This window comes from Eretmochelys imbricata, chromosome 24, assembly GCF_965152235.1.
Source record: "Eretmochelys imbricata isolate rEreImb1 chromosome 24, rEreImb1.hap1, whole genome shotgun sequence".
NCBI lineage: Eukaryota > Metazoa > Chordata > Testudines > Cheloniidae > Eretmochelys > Eretmochelys imbricata.
The window spans coordinates 13,968,381-13,989,575 of NC_135595.1; the positions used below are offsets into that span (position 1 = coordinate 13,968,381).

The following is a 21,195-nucleotide window of genomic DNA, read 5'->3' on the forward strand; positions in this document are numbered from 1 at the left end:
TCATGTGCCGAATCTGCACTAGCCTCGCTGCCTTTGTTGTGGGAGCAGAGCCAGCAGGTGGGGGGAGACAGACACTTTCTCATGCACTCGAGAGACCTGGGTGCTCACCCCCCGCCCCCGTCTCCCATCCAGCTTCCTGCCTCACAGACAACAAAGCGAAAACCCCAAACCCCACAGCACTGCGCTGCGGAGGCCCTGCCCCCGTGGTCCGAGCTCACGGCCCCCCCTGAGCCGGCCCAAGCTCTGCTCCCCTGCGAGATGAGCTTACAGCTGGCCTAGGCCCTGCTCCCCGCAAGCCGGGCTCATAGCCCCCCGAGCCGGCCCAGGCTCTGCCCCCCACGAGCCGGGCTCACGGCCCCCGCAACTGGCCCAAGCCCTGCCTCCCCACGAGATGGGCTCATGGCCCCCCGAGCTGGCCCAGGCCCCACCCCCCGTGGGACAGGCTCACGGCCTTGCCCGACCCCCACAGCTGGCCCAGGCCCACACTCATGCCCCCACTGAGATACTGCTCCTGCCAACCTCTCCTTCCCATCTGCCCCTCTGCTCTCCGCTCCTGCCATTCCCTCCCCCAACACACTGTTCCCAAACCCCCACTCCTGCCTGTTCCTCATCTACACACCAATGCCCCCAATTCCTGCAAGGCCACCACCTCTTCCACGCAACCCCCAGCAACCCTCTGCCCTCCCCCACAACCGTCCCCCTCCATGCACCCCTCCTGCCAGCCCCTCCCCCCAGGCACAGTCCCACCCAGGGCTGGCAAGAAGGGAGCGGAACGAGGGACAACTGTAGCCCCCAAATGTCTGTGTAACTAAAGTGAAATGGGAGGAAGTGGGGGTCCAAATTCCTCTCAACGGGCATGTTCCCGCCATCCCTGAGCATTGGGTCTGTGACCCCAATCTTTTGCAGTCCTCCCCCATCCTGCCCCACGCACACTCCTGCCATCCCTGAGTGTTGGGTCTGTGACCCTGGTGGCCATTTTGTGCAGTCCCCCTGCCCCCCACGCTCCTGCCATCCCTGACCCTTGGGTCTGAGAGCCCGGCAGCCATCTTGCACAGCCCACCCCCACTGATGATCTCCTTGTCTTGTCCCCAGGAGGAAGAGCCCCGTTGCTGATGGAGGAGCTGACCCCTGACCGGCAGCGCCCCTGAGCCCCGCAGCAGGGAGATGGCGCGGCGGATCAGGCTGCACAGCCCCTCACACCCAGACCTGCTGCTGCACCGGGCTGGTGAGCTGAGGCATGCACAGGCCCTGTGTGATGTGTTGGTGCGTGTGGGCCAGCGGGACTTCCCGGCCCACAGCTTGGTGCTGGCCTGCGCCAGCCGCACCCTGGCCCGGCTCCTCCTGCTGCAGGGCCCCAGCAAGCTCTGCAGTTTGGACTTCCTTGCACCTGCCACCTTCAAGCATGCCCTGGACTTCGCCTACACTGGCAGCCTTGAGGTGGCACCTGAGGAGCTCACCAGCCTCCTGGCCACTGCCCGGGACCTGGAGATGGAGGAGCTGGAGCAGGCTTGCCTCAGGGCACTGGGAACTGGAGGCCCCGATGGGACTGGCATTGGCGACATGGCTGGTGGCCATGATTCAATTGGCGTTGGCGACAGGACTGGTGGCCGTGATGGAGTTGCAATTGGTGGCGGCACTGGTGGCCATGATGGAATTGGCATTGGTGACAGGACTGGTGGCCATGATGGGGTTGCCACTGGCGACAGGACTGGTGGCTATGATGGAGTTGCCATTGGTGACAGGTCTGGTGTCCCTGACGAAGTGGGCGTTTGCGACAGGACTGATGGCCATGATGGAGTTAGCATTGGCGATTGGGCTGGTAGCCATGACAGGGTTGCCATTGGCAACGGGGATGGTGGCCATGATAGAGTTGTCAATGGCGACAGGGCTGGCAGCCATGATGGGATTGGCGCCCAAGACACAAGGAAGGAGACAGTGGCTGGGATGTCCCAGATGAAGTCTGTGGTCACCAGCCCTGTTGGCAAGACTGTAGCACCAGGCAACCACAACCTAGTTTTATTGGCCGATGGGCCCTGCCTGGCCCTGGCTAGGCCAGACAGAAAGGGGAGCCAAATCCAAGATGGCAGCTTGGCACCCAGTTGGGTCTTGTTTGAACAGTCCTCCCTCAAGCCACGGGAAAGTGTCATCACGGCCCGGCCACTGCCTCAAGAGCGCCGCGCCCAGCCCTGGCAGCCAGAGGTGCTCTGGGGGCCAGAGGGGGTGGTTGCTGGCTACCAGCCCTGCCCGCCATTGCTCAGCTACCAGCTGCGGTCGCTGCCTTCGCCCTTGGGTGACCTGGGGCCCGGGCACATGGCCCTCTCAGCGTCTGTGGGTTTCCATGGCTACATCCGACCCTTCCCCTGTGGGCTGGAGACGGGGAAGCCGGGCGCCCCCATTGGGATCACGGGCAGAGAGAAGCAACTGGAAGACCAAAGGTGAGCGGAGTGGGGGTGGTAGAGAAGCCATAGGTGATGGGAGTGGGTTGTGGGAGGCTGGGAGCAGGACTCCTGGGTTCTATCCCTGGCTGGCTCTGGGAGTGGAGTGGGATCTAGTGAGTTAGAGCAGGGGGGACTAGGAGCCAGGACTCCTGGGTTCTATCCCCGGCTCTGGGTGGGGAGTGGGGTCTAGTGGATTAGAGCAGGGGGAGCTGGGAGCCAGGACTCCTGGGTTCTATCTCTGGCTGGCTCTGGGAAGGGAGTGGGGTCTAGTGAGTTAGAGCAGGGAGGGCTGCGAGAAAGACTCCTGGGCTCTATCCCTGTCCCTGGGAGGGGAGTGGGGTCTACTGGGTTAGAGCAGGGGGAGCTGGGAGAAGGACTCATAGGTTCTATCCCTGGAAGTGGAGTGGGGTCCGGTGGGTTGGAGCTGGGAGCCAGGACTCCTGTGTTCTATCCCTGTCCCTGGGAGGGGAGTGGGGTCTAATGGGTTAGAGCAGGGCGGGGGCTGGGAGCAGGACTCCTGGGTTCTAACTCTGTCCCTGGGAGGGGAGTGGGGCCTAGTGGTTAAAGCAGGGGACCAGGGGGGATGATTCAGGCCATGAGGTTGCTGCCCTCCCCTCCTCCCGTGGCTCCGGGGCACACTGGCTCTCGCCCGCGGCTCCTGTTCCATGGGAACTCGCCTCCAGGCCTCGCCACTTGTTTCCTGCCTGGTCTCCTTGAGGCACCCTCCCCCTGAAGGCAGGCAAGGCAGGCGTTGTTGCAGCTCTGAGCAGGGCACGAGGGGCAGGCACCTTGCCGAGCACCGCTGACCTTTTGTACCCATGGCCGGAAACCGCTCGCCTCCGGCACCAGGCCATCTGGATTAACCCTGGGGTAGGGGCACTGCAGCCCGGGGGAGCTGAGGGGAGGGAAAGTATTGTCCATGAGGGGAGCTCCCGGGTACCCCAGCTCTGGCCTGACGCTGTGGGGGGAAATCCCCTGATCTCTCTGGTTTGCAGTTATGCCGGTCATGGCTCAGGGCCCCCCGCTCCCTCAGTGACACACAGATCCTGAGCCCAGCAGGTTGCTGCCCCAGAGAGCAGAGGAGCCTGAGATGAAACGGTCCCCACAGGAGGGGGTGGGCGGGTGATTCGCCAGTGGGGTTTCCCCCAGCCGGCCCCACACCCACATGCCCGACTTCAAAGGGCTGAGTTGTTCCTAGATGACACATTCTTCCCCCCTGCGCCGTTCACATTTTCCTCTCGGCAAATTACCTTAATTCAGAGGGTGGGGAAGTGAACGGTATCAGGGGGCTGTAGGGGTGGATCGGGGTACAGCTGATGTAGGAGTGGATCTAGGTGGGGGGAAGTGGGGATATAAGGTTTAGGAGTGGATTGGGGGAGGGGGCTATGGGGTGTAGGGATGGATCTGGGTGGGGCCAGGGAGCTACAGGGTGTAGGGGTGGATCGGGGCAGGGAGCTATGGTGTGTAGGGTTGGATCAGGAGGGCAGGGGGGCTACTGTAGGGGTGGATCTAGGAGTAGCAGGGGGACATGGGATGTAGGGTTGGTTTGGGGAGCCGGAGGGATATGGGGTTTAGGGGTGGACTGGGGCAGGGGGCTATGGGCTATAGGGGTAGATCTGGAGTGGGGAAGTGGGGGCTATGGGGTGTAGGGGTGGATTGGGGAGCAGTGGGATATAGGGTGTAGGGGTGGGGCAGTGAGCAATGGGGTGCAGGGGTGGATCGGGGGCAGGGGGACATGGGATGAAGGGTTGGTTTGGGGACCAGGAGGGATATGGGGTATAGGGGTGGATCTGGGGTGGGAGAAGTGGGGGATACGTGGTGTAGGGGTGGATTGGGGAGGAGTGGAGATATGGGGTTTAGGGTTGGATCGGGGTCCGGGGGCTATGGGGTGTAGGGTTGGATCGGGAGGGCAGGGGGCTACTGTAGGGGTGTATCTGGGAGTAGCATGGGGACATGGGGTATAGGATTGGTTTGGGGAGCAGGGGAGGATAAGGGGTTTAGTGGTGGATCGGGGCAGGGGGCTATGGGGTGTAGGGGTGGATCTGGGTGGGGGCAGGGAGGGCTATGGAGTATAGGGGTAGATCCGGGTGTGGGATATGGGGTGTAGGGGTGGATCTGGGAGGAGAAGGCGGGATATGGAGTGTAGGGGTGGATCTAGATGGGGGCAGTGAGGGATATGGGGTGTAGGGGTGGATTGTGGGCAGGGGGACTATTGTTGTAGGGGTGGATTGGTGGGCGGGGGGATATGGGTTGTGGGGGTGGATGTCGGGGTACATACGGGGGCTGGACATTGGGCAGCCCCAGTTCTCAGCCTCCTAGACCCAGAGACTGTAAGGTCAGAAGGGCCCATTGTGATCATGCTCTACCCTCCCGTGCTTCACCCCCAGAGCCTCGCCCTCCCATCCGCCTGTACCGACCTACAGCCTCTGGCTGAGCAGCTGCCGTGGTTTGAAGACTTGAACCTTTCACCCTCATGTGGGGTGCACTAGGGGCCGGGGATCGCGTGGCGGCTCTTTCCTGTTCCCAGCCGTGGGGCAGGATGTGTATACATTGCACACAGGGTACTGTGCGCCCTTCCCCTGCTCAGCCCTGCCCCTCACCATGGGACCAGCCCCCTCGACCCGCACAGCGGCCCAGCCTGCACCCTTGGCACTTGGGCCAGGTCCCAAAGCTTTCTGGGCTGAATGAGTCTGGCTTCAGTTTCCAGCCTTCCATGGTGCAGATCTTCCTCTGGTGACCCAGTTATTAACAAGCTGTGCCCCTGTCAGCATGCCAGACTGCAGCCAAGTTGCCCCTCAACCTGGCCCGTGTCCAGCTAAATTGATCCTGTGCCTGGAGTATCTCCTCTCAGGATCCCTCTCCAATTTATCCACATCCCTTCTGAAAGAGGGGCTCCAGGACTGGCCACAGGGTCCCAGCTGCACTCACACCACGGCCAAGTACAGAGGTCAAATAACCTCTGGGCTTCTCCAGACTCCCCTGTTTATAGACGCCGGGGTCGCCTCTTTTGGAGCTAAAAGAAAAGGAGTACTTGTGGCACCTTAGAGACTAACAAATTTATTTGAACATAAGCTTTCATGAGCTACAGCTCACTTCATCGGATGTACTCCTTTTCTTTTTGTGGATACAGACTAACACGGCTGCTACTCTGAAACCTGTCTTTTGGAGCTGTCCACCATCAACATTCTGCGGTCCCAGGTGGATACATTGACATTTAGCTGTATTAAAATGCAGAGTGTTTGCTTGTGCCCTGTTTACCAAGCCACCCCGATCTCCTTGAATCGGTGACATGCCCTCTTCAGTATTTCCCATTTGTCCAATTTTTGTATCATCAGACAGTTTATCAGGGATGATTTTATGTTTTCTTCCAGGTCATTGTTAAAGATGTTAACAATGTGCAGGGCCAAGAGCATTTAGGATTCTTTTTTGTTCCCAATATACTTCAAAAACTCCTTCTCATTGTCCTACTTTCTGCTGGCCACAGATTGCATCTGGCATCCTTTTGCTTCCCTTATCCAGTTTCTACAATTCCAAGCTTCTGAGTGATAGTCATTGCTCTCCATTCCCCCATTTTCCAATTTGCTATGTATTCCCTTTTTGTGTTTTAGAGCCACCTGCACTTCCCCTGTAAGCCAGGTTGGTTTCAGATCCGGCATGGCTGTTCTCCAGCTTGGCTTTCCTGGCACCTAGTAAAAGTGTTCTCAAACAATTCCTAAGGGTCACTCACATTTTTCTGCTGAAATCCTGTCTCCCAGATAAGACTTGTTGGTGCATGGAGCCCCCTAGTGCCCAGCTGGGGATGGGCACCGCATTGCTCAGCCCTAGGCTCAGAGCTGGGCACCAGCCGGGGTTGTGGGAGTGTCACGGATTGGGGAATTGGGGAGTGCAGAATTGGGGTTGTGCCCCCAGCTTTGGAACAGTTCCTTGGTATAGCCCCTGTGATGTGCCAGACCCCCCAAGTGGCTCACATCGTTCTGCCACGTGGCCTCAGCGCCTCTAGGCTGCACCTCGGGCCCTTCTTCTTCACTCTGTTCAGCATGGCCAACAGAGCCTGACGCGCTGGAGGGCCTTGTCCACTCTGCAGGACTGATGCCAGCTCCTGTGCCCCCACCATGCACCTTCCCTGTTCTGGGGTCTCTGCCCAGCTCTCCTGCGGTGAGGCAGGGAAATCCTAGCTCCTCTGAGTCGTGGGCTGGCCAGGGACTACGTCCTGGTGACCAGTTTTGCAGCTGTCTTCTCCAATTGCCCATTGACATGGGGTCAGTGAGTTTGTTTTCATGACCTCGTTAACAACCCCATCGCACCTTGGCCAGCCAGGTGACATTTATAGCTTTGTCTCCCGGCCTGCCCTGAGAGTAAAAACAGACCTTTACCCCACACCAGGCAGCCATGCATAGGGGAAACTGAGGCACCTATTGGGGTCATAAATATATTATGAAAATTGCCACCTTGTCACAGGGGAATGCTCCCCACATCTCTTCTTCTGCTGAGTGGTGCCCCCAGCCCGGCAACCCCCCAGGGTTTGGCTGCCACAGTGTTGCATGTCTAGCAGGCGTGTGTGGGGCCTGCATTACTCAGACAGGCAGGAATGGGTGCCTCTCAGCCCTGGCCTCCGGGGCTCCCGTTACCTGCATCTACCAAAACCGGCTGCAGCAAGAGTTCTAGAGCACCAGCAAGCCAAGGATGTAGAGGGCCAGGCAGCAGGATGCAGGCAGCCTGGGTGTGGTGTGGAACGTGGCGAGGTGGGGTTCTAGAGCATGCAGGAACAGCAGGGTTGCATTCTAGAGCACCACACAACTGGAGACTGTTCTACAGTAGACACAGGAGCGACTGGGTTCTAGATTGCTTCAGCATGTTGATGTCCCCGTTCTGGAGGAAAATGTATGGCTAGATGGTTTTCTCGAGTCACTCTGATCATCTGCTGTGAGGTTCTAGAGTGTTCCCTGGTGGTATTGACAGGTGGGTTCTCATGTAGATGTGGGGGGAAGTGTTGCCACATTCGAGAGCGATACATGCAGCCAAGTTCTAGAAGTGTGGGAAGATACTAGCTTCACTCTAGAGTAAGAATTGGAGGTGCCCAGGTTCTGGAATGGCGTGTACCAGGCGCGGCCAGGTTCTGTGGCATATGTTGAGGGCAGCTGGGTTCCAGATCATTTGATGGGGGCTGCAAGATTCTAGGGGGATGGGGATTTGCAGGGTGAGCTGGGGCAGGGGGTCTGCCGGCTTCTAGGCAGATGGGGACCTGCAGGCTGAACTGTGTGGGGCTGCTAGGTTCTAGGGGGATGGAATCTCCAGGGTGAACTATGCGGGGATGCCGGTTTCTAGGGGGATGGGGAAGTGCAGTGTGAAATGTGGGGGACTGCTGAGTTCTAGGGGGATGGGATCTGCAGGATGAAATATGGGGGGCTGCTGGGTTCTAGGGGAATGGGTTCCAGTGCGATGGGATCTACAGTGTGAACTGTGGGGGTGTCATGGACTCACAGGTCGTGCCCACTCTTGGCCCCATACAATCCCTGGGAGGAACCCCCTTCAGGGCAACAGCCCTTCTTGGGGGTCCACTCTCTCTCTGGGGTTAAGCCCCTCTGCCTCCTGGAATCGCACCTCTCTGAGCCTTAGCACACCTGTCTCTCGCCCATGGGCTCCCTCAGCGAGTCCACTCGCTCTGGATGCCCAGGACCCCCCACTCCCAGAGGGAATAATGCAACCCTACCCTCTAGACTGGAGCGACTTCCAGCTAGCATAAAACAGGAGGGTTTATTGAGCGTCTGAACACAGCACAGGAAACTCTCTGGGCTTCAGGCCTGGCCTCCCTCAGCACAGCCCATCTAAGTCTCCCCTGCATCCAGATGGGTTCTGCCTGCTCTCTCTCTCCAGTCCAGAGACCCTGCGCTTTCCAGCTGGGCATCCGATATCTCTGGCTCCAACAGCTCCTCCCCTGTCCTTTGTCTTCTGTCCCTGGTAAACAGGTAACTGGGGCCCTCTCTCTTCAGTCCTTTGTTCCCCTCTGACTCCAACTGGCTGGTCAGGTCACCGGGGCCCTCTCTCCTCAGCCCTTTGTCCTCCCACTGGCCAGAACCAGCTGACTGCCAAGCTGGGGTGGGCCTCTTAGTCAGCAGGTCACTAGTTGTTAGGGTTCCCCATCTCCAGGCCGTTGTCTAGGGGTCCCAGCTGCAAGGTGAGGGCACACCTGGTCCTCTGCAACAACAAACCCTCTCCCACCACCTTGTTAAACATGCAGCACACAGGGAAACTGAGGCGCGCACATGCTATTCATGTAAAAAACACTACAAAAATCCCCAACTTCCTCACAGGGGGGCTCCCGGGTTCCAGGGGGATGGCATCTGCAGGGTGAACTGTGGGGGCTTCTGGGTTCTGGGGGGATGGGGACCTCCAGGGTGCACTGTTGGTGGCTGCTTTTTTCTAGGGCATTGGGATCTGCAGGGTGAAATGTAGGGTGGGGGGGTTCCTGGGTTCTAGGGGGATGGAATCTCAAGGGTGTACTGTGGAGGGCTGCTGAATTCTAGGGGGATGGGATCTGCAGGGTGAACTGTGGGGGGCTGCCATGTTCCAGGGGGATGGGATGTGCAGGGTGAACTGTGGGGGGCTGCCATGTTCCAGGGGGATGGGATCTGTAGGGTGAACTGTGGGGGGCTGCTGGGTTCTAGAACAGCAAGCCAACACCCCCAGATGCTGGGGCACAGGCCAGCAGTGCCAGCAGATTCTTGCGCCGGGGGTGTGGGGGAATGGGGACCTGCAGGGGACGGTGTGCAATCGGGTTTTTGATCTGGCGCCCAGCTCCCTCCATGCTGCGAGCTGGGGTTTCCCAGCTCAGGGACATGCCCACGACTCAGGGCAGCTTGCACGTGTATAAACAGCCCTGGAGCTTCGGCACCCGCTGGCACGCGCCAGCCATAACCACATGGTCCAGAGTGAGGTGTGGGAGCTCCCAGTGCTGGGCTGGAGCGAGACTGTCGCTTGTGGTTCAGGGCAGCGGTTGCGATGAGATGATGTAGGGGGTCCCGGATACACAGGATTGGTGCCATGCCCCTGCTTTTAACCTGTCCCTTGGATGAACCCATCAGCATCCAAGCCCCCCTTGAGCAGTCCCTGCCCCTAAGTTTGAGGCTTTGCCCCACGTCGGTCCCACCCCAACTTCCCATGCTTAGCCCTGGGCCAGGGTCTCGGGGAGTCCTCTGGCCATGGGGGGTTTCCATTGTCTTCTCAGCTTGTCCATCACTATGGGTCAGCCTGGGCCTCTAAGCGTGGACACAACCCTTCAGCCCCTGCTGGGGAGCAATGGGACATGCAAGAAACCTGAGGCATGAACTTTGTCACAGAGGGTCAGAGTGGTGGGGGATTGGAGGGCAATGGGGGTCAGAGCGGTAGGGGGGCCAGGGAGCGATGGTGTCAGAGCTGTGGTGGGCTGGGGCAATGGAGTCAGAATGGTGGGGTCCAGCGGTGATGGGGTCAGAGTTGTGGGAGTCCAGGGGGTGATGGGGGTCAGAGCGGTGGGGGGCTAGGGAGCGATGGGGGTCAGAGCAGTTGGGAGTCAGAGTGGTGGGGGGGGTAAGGGAAGATGGGAGTGTTACGGCGTAACCGGGGTGATGCTCTGGAACTACTCCGTATCAAGCCAGTCAGGACTCTGGGGGAGCCTCCTCTCTGCGCCCTACACTGTCTCCAGGGCAAGAAGCTTACACAGCTTCGACCTTCCTGGGTCTGACCTCGGAGCATTCAGCATCCCCTTCCACACTGTGTGCTTCCTGCAGCGAGTCCGCCAGGGCGGGGCTCCTGGGGAAGCCAAAGGGCCCTGCACCCCAACTCCTCAGTCAGACGTGACTCTCAGCCAGCCAGTAAAACAGAAGGTTTATTAGTCGACAGAAACACAGCGTAGAACAGAACTTGTTAGCACAGAAATCAGTGACTTTCAGCCAAGTCCATCTTGGGGGGAGGGGAGCCCAGAGCCAGGGCTCTGGTTGTCCCCCTGAGCCCCAAGCCAGCTGAGACTGACTTGCTTCCAGCTGCCTGGCCCCTGCCCTGCCCATTGCTCCTCCTCCAGCCTTTGTCTCGCACCTGGGCCAAGAGTTACCTGGTTGCATCCCCCTCCTGGCTCTCAGGTTACGAAGGGGCAACCATAGCATCTATGAAGGCAGCTGGAGCAACCCCTACAAAAGTCACACCCCCTTATTCCCACCACCTAGACATTGGTGCAATACACAGGGAAATTGAGGCACACACAGCATTCATGCAAAACAGTAAGACTCACATACATCATAACATAGGCGCTGACTCCGTGGGTGCTGCAGGGCTGGAGCACTCACGGTGAAAAATTAGCCGGTACTCTGCACCCACCAGCAGCCAAGCTCCCCCCGCCCCCACTCTGTCCTCACCTCTTCCTCCCCTGAGTGTGCTGTGTCCCCGCTCCTCCCCTCCCAGCGCTTCCCGCCCTGCTGATTAACAGCTGTTTGGCAGAGCTTAGGACTTTCCGGGAGGGAGGGGGAGGAGTGGGGACATTGGTGGGGGGGGAAGGGGCAGTAAAGAAGCGGGGCAGGGGCGTGGACTTGGGGGAAGGGTGTGAAATTGGGGCGGGGAAAGGGTAGGACAGGGACGGGAACAGGGGTGGGGGTCGAGCACCCATGAGGCAGAGGGGAAGTTGGCGCCTATGCATCATAGGGGAAGTTGGCGCCTGTGCATCATAACACTACGTCCCGTCTCCCGGCTTTGAGACTGAACTGACCGGGGTCACTTTAGCCAGTGACCTGGGGAAGTTCAGGCCTCCCTCTCTGGGATAAAGCATCAACTATAACATTTGTACTCTCCTTAATGTAGACCACCTTCATGTCATAATCCTGGAAGGACAGACTCCACCTCAGGAGCTTGGCATTGGCCCCTCTCATCTGGTGCAGCCATGGCAGGGCGAGTGGTCCCGGTATACAGTGAAGCACCGCCCAACTAGATCCGTCTGCAGCCTTTTAAGAGCCCACTCCGTGGTCAGGCATTCCTTCTTTATGGCTGCATAGCCCTGCTCCCGGGGCAGCAGCTTCCTGCTCAGGTACATGATGGGGTATTTCTCCCCCTTTGCATTGGCCTGCCTCGGCACCACGCCCAGCCCTGTGTCCGTGGCACTGGTGAACACCATAAAGGGCTTGTCAAAGTCTGGGTTTCCCAGCACCAGGCCCTTGACCAGATCCTCCTTCAGTGTGCAGAGAGGCCTCTGGCACTGCCTGGTCCAGACCAGCTTGTCTGGCTTACCTTTCTTGCATAGCTCAGTGATGAGACCTGACACAGAGCTAAAGTGTGGCACAAACCTCTGGTAGTGCCCCGCCATCCCAATAAAAACCTGGGCCTGTTTCTTAGTCTGGGAAGCAGGCCAATCGCTGATCGCCCCTACCTTGGCTAGCTCCAGCTTCTGGTGGCCGCTCCCCACCTTGTGACCCAGGTACGACACCTCTGTCATCCCCACCTTGCACGTCCCAGCTTTTACAGTCAGCCCTGCATCCTGGAGGTGACTCAGTCCCCTCTTCACCTGGGACACATGGTCCTACCAGGTCTGGCTAATGGCACAAATATCATCAATGTACGCTAGGGTAAAATTCTCCATCCCCCTCAGTAACTGATCCTTGAGCCCAAAAGGTAGGACCAGGGACTTGTACAGCCCCAGAGGGGTGACAAAAGCAGGTTTCAACCTGACATCTGGATCCAAAGGCACCTGCCAGTAGCCTTTGGTGAAATCCCTGGTCATGGGGTACCGAGTCCCCCCGCAACTTGTCTAGGATCTCATCAGGCCTAGACATGGGCAGGCACCAGACGTGGTGATGGCACTGAGCTTCCGATAGGCCACACAGAATCAGATCGACCCATCTTTCCTGGGGACCAGCACCACGGGAGAGGGCCCAGGGGCTGGCGGATGGCTGGATCACCCCTAAAGCCAGCATGTGTCTGACCTCTCCCTCCAGGGCCTGGGCTGGGTTCCCAGTTACTCTGAATGGGGAACACCTGATGGGAGGGTTGGCTCCCGTCTCCACCCAGTGGTCAGCTCAGTTAGTGAACCCAGGCTGGTTGGAAAACAACTGTGGTACGAATGCAGGATCTCTCTGATCTCTGCCTGCTGGGCAGGGGTTAGCTCAGGGGTGGGCAAACTTTCTGGTCCGAGGGCCACATCCGCGTGCGAAACTTTATGGAGGGCCGGGGTAGGGAAGGCTGTGCCCCCCAAACAGCCTGGACCCTGCCCCCTCCCACTTCCTGCCCCCTGACTGCCCCCCTCAGAAACCCCCACCCATCCAACCCCACCTCGCTCTTTGTCCCCTGACTGCCCCCTCCCGGGACCCCTGCCCCTAACCGCCCCCTGAGACTCCACCCCCTATCCAACCCCCCTGCTCCCAGTCCCCTGACTGCCCCGACCCCTATCCACACCCCCGCCCCCTGACTGCCCCCCGGGACCTCACCCCCTATCCAAACCCCCCTACTCCCCGTCCCCTGACTGCCCTGACCCCTATCCACACCCCCGCCCCTAACCTCCCCCCAGGACCCCACCCTCTATCCAACTCCCCGCTCCCTGTCCCCTGACTGCCCCCCCAAACCTTCACCCCATCTAACCTTCCCTGCTCCCTGTCCCCTGACTCCCCCCCGGGATCCCCTGCCCCTTATCCAACCCCTCCCCGCCCCCTTACCATGCCGCTCAGAGCGGCAGGGGCTCGCAGCCACACCACCGCCCTGCCTGGCAGGAGTGGAGGGCCAGAGCGCTGGCAAGCAGCGTGCTGAGGCTGCGGGGGAGGGAGGACAGCAGGGGAGGGGCTGGGGGCGAGCTTCTCTGGCCGGGAGCTCAGAGTCCAGGTAGGATGGTCCCGTGGGCTGGATGTGCCCCGTGGGCTGTAGTTTGCCCACCTCTGGGTTAGCTGGTCAGAGAGGAATTGATTCCAGTAATGGGCTGGCTCCTGTCTCAGGGAAGAGACCCACCAGGGGATCTTCCCCATTCTCCCACCAGCCACACACGGCCAGTACCAGCCTCTCCCTGTCACAGTACAGCTCCATCATGTTGACCTGGTCCCCTTGGTGGCTGTGAGCCCCGTTGGGCAGTTCCACCACATCGTTCTCCCCATTCAGCTGCTTGATGATCTTGAAGGGCCTGTCTTATGCAGCTTGTGGCTTATTCTTCCTCACCAGGATGAGAACCCTCAGCTGGTCCCCGGTGCCATAGGCTGAATGATCCTACCAGACCTGCCTCCCTTGGGCTCTGGCTAGGTTCGCCCTGGCCGCACTCTCAGCGAGCTTTTCCCGGAAAGTCAGTACATGCTTCACCCTGATTCTCCATTGGAGGAGGCCTTCCCCTCCCATTCGTCCTTCATCAAGTTGAGGGCCACCTTCTGAAAAGGCTCCTCTGTGGCAGGCATGTGTCTGAAGGCTGCTTTACCCTTCTCCCAGGCCTTTTGCACCTCTGGACAAGTCAGCCCTGCTTGGCAGCTGTCCCGCTCTGGCTGTGTTTCCCCACACTCAGCTGGGGTCTCCGGTCCCCCTGAGCTCTGCTTTGCCTCTGCTGTCCCAGTGAGGGCAGGCAGCAAATGCAGGCGTTTCTCACAGCACCAGAGCCAGTGTGAGCCACCTCCCCGTCCACCCCGGCCTCTGGAACCAGCTGATCGTTCTATTCCAGCTGAGCAATCAGCTGTGCCTTAGTGAACTTTCCAATGCGCGTCCCTCTCTCTGCACAGTTCTACAATGTCCTTCTTAAGGAGATGGTTATAGGGCACCTCCACAATGTTCCCAAGTGGTCACGGACTCACAGGCCTGTGCTCTCTCAGCTTCCCATGATCCCTGGGAGGAACCCTTCAGTGCAACAGCCCTTCTCAGGGGTCCACACTCTCTCGGGGTTAAGCTGTAGGCTCCTCCACCTCCTAGAACCACACCTCTCAGAGCCTCCAGCCTGCCTGCCTCTCGCTAATTCCCCTTCGTTTCACTGCTCCCCAGTCACTTACTGCAGGATGCTCTGTCCACAGTGTGCAGTTTATCCCACCTTTACCACCAGTTGTCACAGAGTCACCGGGCGATGCTCTGGAACTACTCCCTATGAAGCCAGTCAGGACTCTGGGGGAGCCTCCTCTCTCTGAGCATACTGTCTCCAGGGCAAGAAGCTTACACAGCAAGAGGGTCAGAGCGATTGGGGGCTAGGGGGCGATGGGGGTCAGAGCAGTTGGGGGCTGGGGGCAATGGGGCTAGAGCTGTGGGGAACCAGGTGGTGATGGGGGTCAGAGCAGGGGGAAGGCTAGGGGACGATGGGATCAGAGTGGTGGGGGATTAGGGGGCAATGGGGGGTCGGAGCAGTGGGGGGCTAGGGGTGATGGAGTCAGAGCGGTGGTGAGCCAGGGGGCAGTGGGGTCAGAGCTGTGGGGAGCCGGGGAGATGGGGTCAGAGCAGTAGTGGGGCCAGGGGGGTTGGGGTCAGAGTGGTGGGGGGCTAGAGTGCAATGGAGTCAGAGCTGTGGGGGGCCGGGGGGTGATGGGGGTAGAGCGGTGGGGTGTCAGGGGGCGATGGGGTCAGAGTCGTTGGGGGCCGGGGGGTGGTAGGGTTAGAGCAGTGGGGGGCTGGGGGAAATGGGGGTTTATCTAGAGCCGGGTTTATCTCTGGTTCAGCTGGCAGCTAACAACCTGGACAGTTCTCTTCCTGGCAGGCTTTACGCCCCCATCCCTTCCTGATGTGGTGTTGCCTCCACTTCTCTGAGCCTCATTTCTGCCTGCCACATTTGAGACTCACGGTCCTTTGCCTTCTCTTCCACTTCCAGTCTGGCCAGCTCTGGTTTTGTAGCTGCCTCACTCATAGTCATTTTTCTGCTTTCTTGTGCTTATTTCCCTCACCCGAAATAAACAAACAGCAGATAACAGAACGGTGACTTCCTCCTGACTGCTCTTAGCCACTGCACTTAAGACTCACTTAAAATCACAAACATCAGTGCTTAAAGTGTAAACTTCACTTGGGGTAACAAACCGCACATACACCCTGCTCGCTGCGTCACTGTGATGTTCCCCTCTGGGTTATCCGGACTGGTGATCTGCTACGTCACTCCAATCCTCGACTGTGGGAGCCAGCCTTACCCTACTCTGCCGTGAGAACCCCCACTCCTGGGCTGTTCACACACAGCCTCTGGCATGTAAGCTGCTCCTTGGATTGTGCAATCGAATGATACTAGCCAATATCTCCGGTCCCACACACAAACCTAGGAACCTCCATCTTGCAGTGTCCAGTTATGCCCGCTGGACACTGCAAGCTTATATGAGTTTGTCAATTTAACAAAGAAATTGTAGGTACCAGGTTTGTTCTCCCAAGGGGAGTCTCTGTCATGCTTCGAGTCAAACACACGGCTTCAGGTAGAATAAACAAACAGATTTATTAACTATAAAGATAGATTTTAAGTGATTATAAGTCAAAGCATAACAAGTCAGATTTGGTCAAATGAAATAAAAGCAAAATGCATTCTAAGCTGATCTGAACACTTTCAGGGCCCTTACAAACTTAGATGCTTCTCACCACAGGCTGGCTGGTTGCTCTTCAGCCAGGCTCTCCCCTTTGATCAGCACTTCAGGTGGTGGTATCTGTAGATGTAGCTGTAAGAGAGAGAGCATGGCAAAATGTCTCTCCCTTTTATCACATGCTTTTTTCCTCTTGGCTTTGCCCTCCCTCCTTAGAGTCAGGTGAGCATTACCTCATCGCAGTCCCAAACTGACCAAAGGAAGGGGGTGACTCCCTCCAGGGTCTAACAGATTCTTTTGTTGCTACCTAGGCCAGCGCCCTTTTGTTCCTCTGAGGCTGGGCTGGGTTTGTCCCATACCTGCCCTGATGAGATGTGAACTGCCCCTCTGCTCTTGGAGAGTTTTTGCCTGGGCTTGCTTTAAGCCATGAGGATACATTTTCAGCCTCATAACTATATACATGAAATGATAATCTACAACCTCACTATAACATTACTATAACAGGTTTCAGAGTAGCAGCCGTGTTAGTCTGTATTCGCAAAAAGAAAAGGAGGACTTGTGGCACCTTAGAGACTAACAAATTTATTAGAGCATAAGCTTTCGTGAGCTACAGCTCACTTCATCGGATGCAACAATAACTGTAACAATTACTATAACATCCTATAACAACCATGCTCAGTGCATTATGAGCCTTCTGAAGACACGCAACGTGACAAACTTTGCATTGGATACCACACAATCATTTTATAAAGATAAACCTGGGGGTCTAGGATGTTGCTCTGAGGTATAGAGCATCACAGGGGCAATGGGGTCAGAGCTATGGGGGACTGGGGGGCGATGGGGGGCTCTGGTTGGAGATTCCACCTGGCCCCATCCTGAGTCCTGTGGGTCACTTGCCGTTTAACCCCTTGTTTTCCTCTTCTCAGGCTGCTGGTGGCTCCGGTCAAGAGTTCGGCATACGACCTCTGCCCGCAGCAGGGCCCGGATGCCCTGCGCCTCCCACTGCTCTGCCACCCACGTAAGGACCCCCCTGTCCCTCCTGCCCACACAGCTGTGGCACCCATGTAAAAAGCCCCCAGCCCCCCCACTGTGCCACCCATGTACACCCCCCACTGTGCCACCCACATATGGACCACCCACCTACCCCCCTGGCTGTATCACCCCTGTATGGACCCCCCATCCGGCCCCCCCCGGCTGTGCACCCATGTACGGACCCCCCACCCTACCCACCACTGAGCCACTCACATAAGGACTCCCCTGCCACCCCGCTGTGCCACTCCTGTACTAACCCCACACCCTGCCCCCACTGTGCCACACAAGTATGTACCCCTCTGCCCCCCCATGCCATCCATATATGGACCCCCACCCTGCCCCCCCACTCTACCACCCATGTATAGACCCCCCACCATCCACCCCCCTCACTGTGCCACCCAGGTATGGACCCTGCCAACTGCCCCACCTTGACCCGTCTCCTCCCACTAGGAGCTCCTGGACCCCTGACCCCAACCACCCACTGCCCCATTACCTCCCCTGGCCCTTCCTCCTACCTTGCCCCTCACTGGCTCCACCGGGCCCCTCCAACCTCCCAGCCACCCCATTGCCCTTGTCTCCTGAGTCCTCCAGTCCCACCCCAACTATCCCCTCCCCTCCGAGGTCCTTGATCCCATTCCTCATTGCCCCTCCTCCAGCTCCCCTCCCTGTAACTTGCCCCTGCCCCAGACCCCTCACCCCATCCACCCCACACCCCAGCTGACAGTCACTTTTTCTCCCCAGGGCCCCACCCGTTCCCCCTCCCACCCTGCCGGGCCCGGCGGAGCTGTGACAAGGACCTGCCACCCCTGAGCACGGCACCCCCTGGAGGTGAGAGGGGCGGGAGAAGGGAGACCAGGGGGGCACTGACAGTGGGGGGTCCCTGAGAGGCAGTGTCAGTGTGGGGGTGGATGTTTCAGTTGTTTCAACTGGGCACGTTGTTATTGTTGGGTCACCCAAGGGCAGCGGGGCTGGAAAACCCAGGTTAGATGGCCCATGGGTCTGACTGGGCGGGTGGAGGGTGGGAGCCAGCTGGGCTCAATGGGGAGGGGCTGGTGGGGTGGGCTGGACCCATCTTTGAGCCGTGTCTCTCCTGCTCCTCCCCAGAGCCAGCCGCAGCGGCGTCACCCATGGCGTCACCCATGCTGTACTTGACGTACGGCCCGCGGTGCCCCCCACGGGCCCAGCCGGCCAGCGCCCGGAGCCTCGTCTGCCAGCTGTGCCAGCGGCGGTTCCCCAGCCAGAGGGCGCTGCGCAGCCGCAGCCACGTGGGCACAGCCTGGGCTGCGAGCGCCCCTGCCCCGCCCCTGCCCCGCGGCACCCCTCACTCCTGACGTGCAGGCCTCACCCCGCTGCCATCCCTGCAGGCCAGCGGCTGTTGCAGCGGGAGCGCTGTGCCCGCGGGGTCCAGGCTGAGGCCAGGCTGCGGGAGGCCCGGCGGGCGCCCCCCGGCCAGAAGCCCTATGAGTGCGGCGAGTGCAGCAAGCGCTTCACCCTCAAGCATCAGATGGAGACGCACTATCGGGTGCACACTGGTGAGTGGGACCTGCCGGCCGGCGTGCCAGTGCCCCCCGCCCCGTGTGGGGCGCCAGCCCCCCAGTGCCGCGTGCCCCTCCCCCACGGGGGCCACCCCCCTTGCTGTGCGTCCCTCCCCCACGGGTGTCACCCCCCCAGTGCCACGTGCCCCTCCCCCACGGGGGTCACCCCCCTTGCTGTGCGTCCCTCCCCCACGGGGGTCACCCCCCCAGTGCCGCGTGCCCCTCCCCCACGGGGGTCACCCCCCCAGTGCCGCGTGCCCCTCCCCCACGGGGGTCACCCCCCCTTGCTGTGCGTCCCTCCCCCACGGGTGTCACCCCCCCAGTGCCGCGTGCCCCTCCCCCACGGGGGTCACCCCCCCAGTGCCGCGTGCCCCTCCCCCACGGGGGTCACCCCCCTTGCTGTGCGTCCCTCCCCCACGGGTGTCACCCCCCTTGCTGTGCGTCCCTCCCCCACGGGTGTCACCCCCCTTGCTGTGTGTCCCTCCCCCACGGGGGTCACCCCCCCAGTGCCGCGTGCCCCTCCCCCACGGGGGTCACCCCCCTTGCTGTGTGTCCCTCCCCCACGGGGGTCACCCCCCCAGTGCCGCGTGCCCCTCCCCCACGGGGGTCACCCCCCTTGCTGTGCGTCCCTCCCCCACGGGTGTCACCCCCCAGTGCTGTGTGCCCCTCCCCCACGGGTGTCACCCCCCTTGCTGTGCGTCCCTCCCCCACGGGTGTCACCCCCCAGTGCTGTGTGCCCCTCCCCCACGGGTGTCACCCCCCTTGCTGTGCGTCCCTCCCCCACGGGGGTCACCCCTCCAGTGCCACATGCCCCTCCCCCACGGGTGTCACCCCCCTTGCTGTGCGTCCCTCCCCCACGGGTGTCACCCCCCCAGTGCCGCGTGCCCCTCCCCCACGGGGGTCACCCCCTTTGCTGTGCGTCCCTCCCCCACGGGTGTCACCCCTCCAGTGCCGCGTGCCCCTCCCCCAGGGTGTCACCCCCCCTTGCTGTGTGTCCCTCCCCCACGGGTGTCACCCCTCCAGTGCCGCGTGCCCCTCCCCCAGGGTGTCACCCCCCCTTGCTGTGCGTCCCTCCCCCACAGGCATCAGCCCCCCCAGTGCCGCGTGCCCTTCCCCCACGGGGGTCACCCCCCCAGTGCCGCGTGCCCCTCCCCCACGGGTGTCACCCCCCCTTGCTGTGCGTCCCTCCCCCACGGGTGTCACCCCTCCAGTGCCGCGTGCCCCTCCCCCAGGGTGTCACCCCCCCTTGCTGTGCGTCCCTCCCCCACAGGCATCAGCCCCCCCAGTGCCGCGTGCCCTTCCCCCACGGGGGTCACCCCCCCAGTGCCGCGTGCCCCTCCCCCACGGGTGTCACCCCCCTTGCTGTGCGTCCCTCCCCCACAGGCATCAGCCCCCCCAGTGCCGCGTGCCCTTCCCCCACGGGTGTCACCCCCCTTGCTGTGCGTCCCTCCCCCACGGGTGTCACCCCCCCAGTGCCACGTGCCCCTCCCCCACGGGTGTCACCCCCCTTGCTGTGTGTCCCTCCCCCATGGATGTCATCCCCTCCCCCGTGCCATGTGCCCCTCCCCCACGGGCCCTAGCCCTCCCAGTACCGTGTGCCCCTCCCCCACAGACCTCAGCCCCTGGTGCTCCCTGACTGTGTTGCACCCCTCCTAACTCCTGGGAACCAGGTACATACCTGCCTTTTACCCCTGCAGGCTGGGGTGTCGCTCCCACACCATCACCCCCCAGCCCTCCCCCCACTGGGAGTCGGGGGTGCTCTGGTCCCCCCACCTCCCTGGGTCCTGGGGGGGCAGCCCTACCCCTCCTGCCCCCCACCCTGCCATGGCCTTAATCCTGTGCTCCCCCCAGGAAAGTGAGGCTGGATTTGGGGGGAGGGGCGGCGGGCTAGGGCTGGGGGGAGGGCAGGGAGGGCTTTGGGGGAGAGTTCGGGGGGCCAGGGCAGGGGCGAGGGGTGGGAGGGGCTGGGGATACTCTCCCCCCCTCACAGCCCATTGCCCCCTGCAGGCGAGAAGCCGTTTCAGTGCAAGCTCTGCCCCCAGCGCTCCCGTGACTACTCTGCAATGATCAAGCACCTGCGGACCCACGGTGGCGCGGCCCCCTATCGCTGCACCCTATGCTGCCAGTTCTGCCCCAGCCTGGCTGCTATGCAGAAGCACATGAAGGGCCATTGCCCCGAGGAGCTGCCCTCGGACTGGACGATCGAGACCACCTACCTCTACTCCTCCTCCACCTCCTCCTCCTGAGCCGCCCGTGCTGGTACAGGCACTGGGAGACTCATGCATGGCCTAAGGAGGGCGCGGGAACCAGCATCGGCGTGACAGATGGATCTGTGTTGGTGTGTGGCACGGGGAGGTAGCGGGGACCAGGGTTGGCATGGCAGATGGATCTGCGATGGTGGGGTGGGCATGGGGACCAGCATTGGCGTGGCAGACGGATCTGTGACGGTGTGTGGCACGGGGACCAGCGTCGGCATGGCAGATGGATCTGCGATGGTGGGGTGGGCATGGGGACCAGCACTGGCGTGGCAGACGGATTTGTGATGGTGCATGGCACGGGGAGGGCGCGGGGACCAGCGTCGGCATGGCAGATGGATCTGCGATGGTGGGGTGGGCATGGGGACCAGCACTGGCGTGGCAGACGGATCTGTGATGGTGCATGGCACGGGGAGGGCGCGTGGACCAGCGTCGGCATGGCAGATGGATCTGCGATGGTGGGGTGGGCATGGGGACCAGC

At 60.7% G+C, this 21,195-nt stretch overlaps 1 protein-coding gene across 1 annotated transcript; it reads left to right on the forward strand.

Moving 5' to 3' along the window:
• Positions 1-1,164: 1,164 nt before the first annotated feature.
• On the forward strand, positions 1,165-20,705 carry ZBTB32 (zinc finger and BTB domain containing 32). The gene is made up of 5 exons (XM_077840872.1): positions 1,165-2,435; positions 16,819-16,910; positions 17,666-17,752; positions 18,289-18,456; positions 20,467-20,705. The coding sequence occupies exons 1-5, from the start codon at positions 1,165-1,167 to the stop codon at positions 20,703-20,705; spliced, it is 1,857 nt and encodes a 618-aa protein (XP_077696998.1).
• The last annotated feature ends 490 nt before the right edge of the window (positions 20,706-21,195 follow it).

What these genes read in the sequence shown, in the direction of transcription:
- ZBTB32 (XM_077840872.1), top strand. Translation starts at nt 1,165, where the DNA reads ATGGCGCGGCGGATCAGGCTGCACAGCCCCTCACACCCAGACCTGCTG. An exon ending in AAGCAACTGGAAGACCAAAG is followed by an intron (nt 2,436 to 16,818) that starts GTGAGCGGAGTG and finishes TCCTCTTCTCAG; the next exon opens with GCTGCTGGTGGCTCCGGTCA. An exon ending in GCACTATCGGGTGCACACTG is followed by an intron (nt 18,457 to 20,466) that starts GTGAGTGGGACC and finishes TGCCCCCTGCAG; the next exon opens with GCGAGAAGCCGTTTCAGTGC.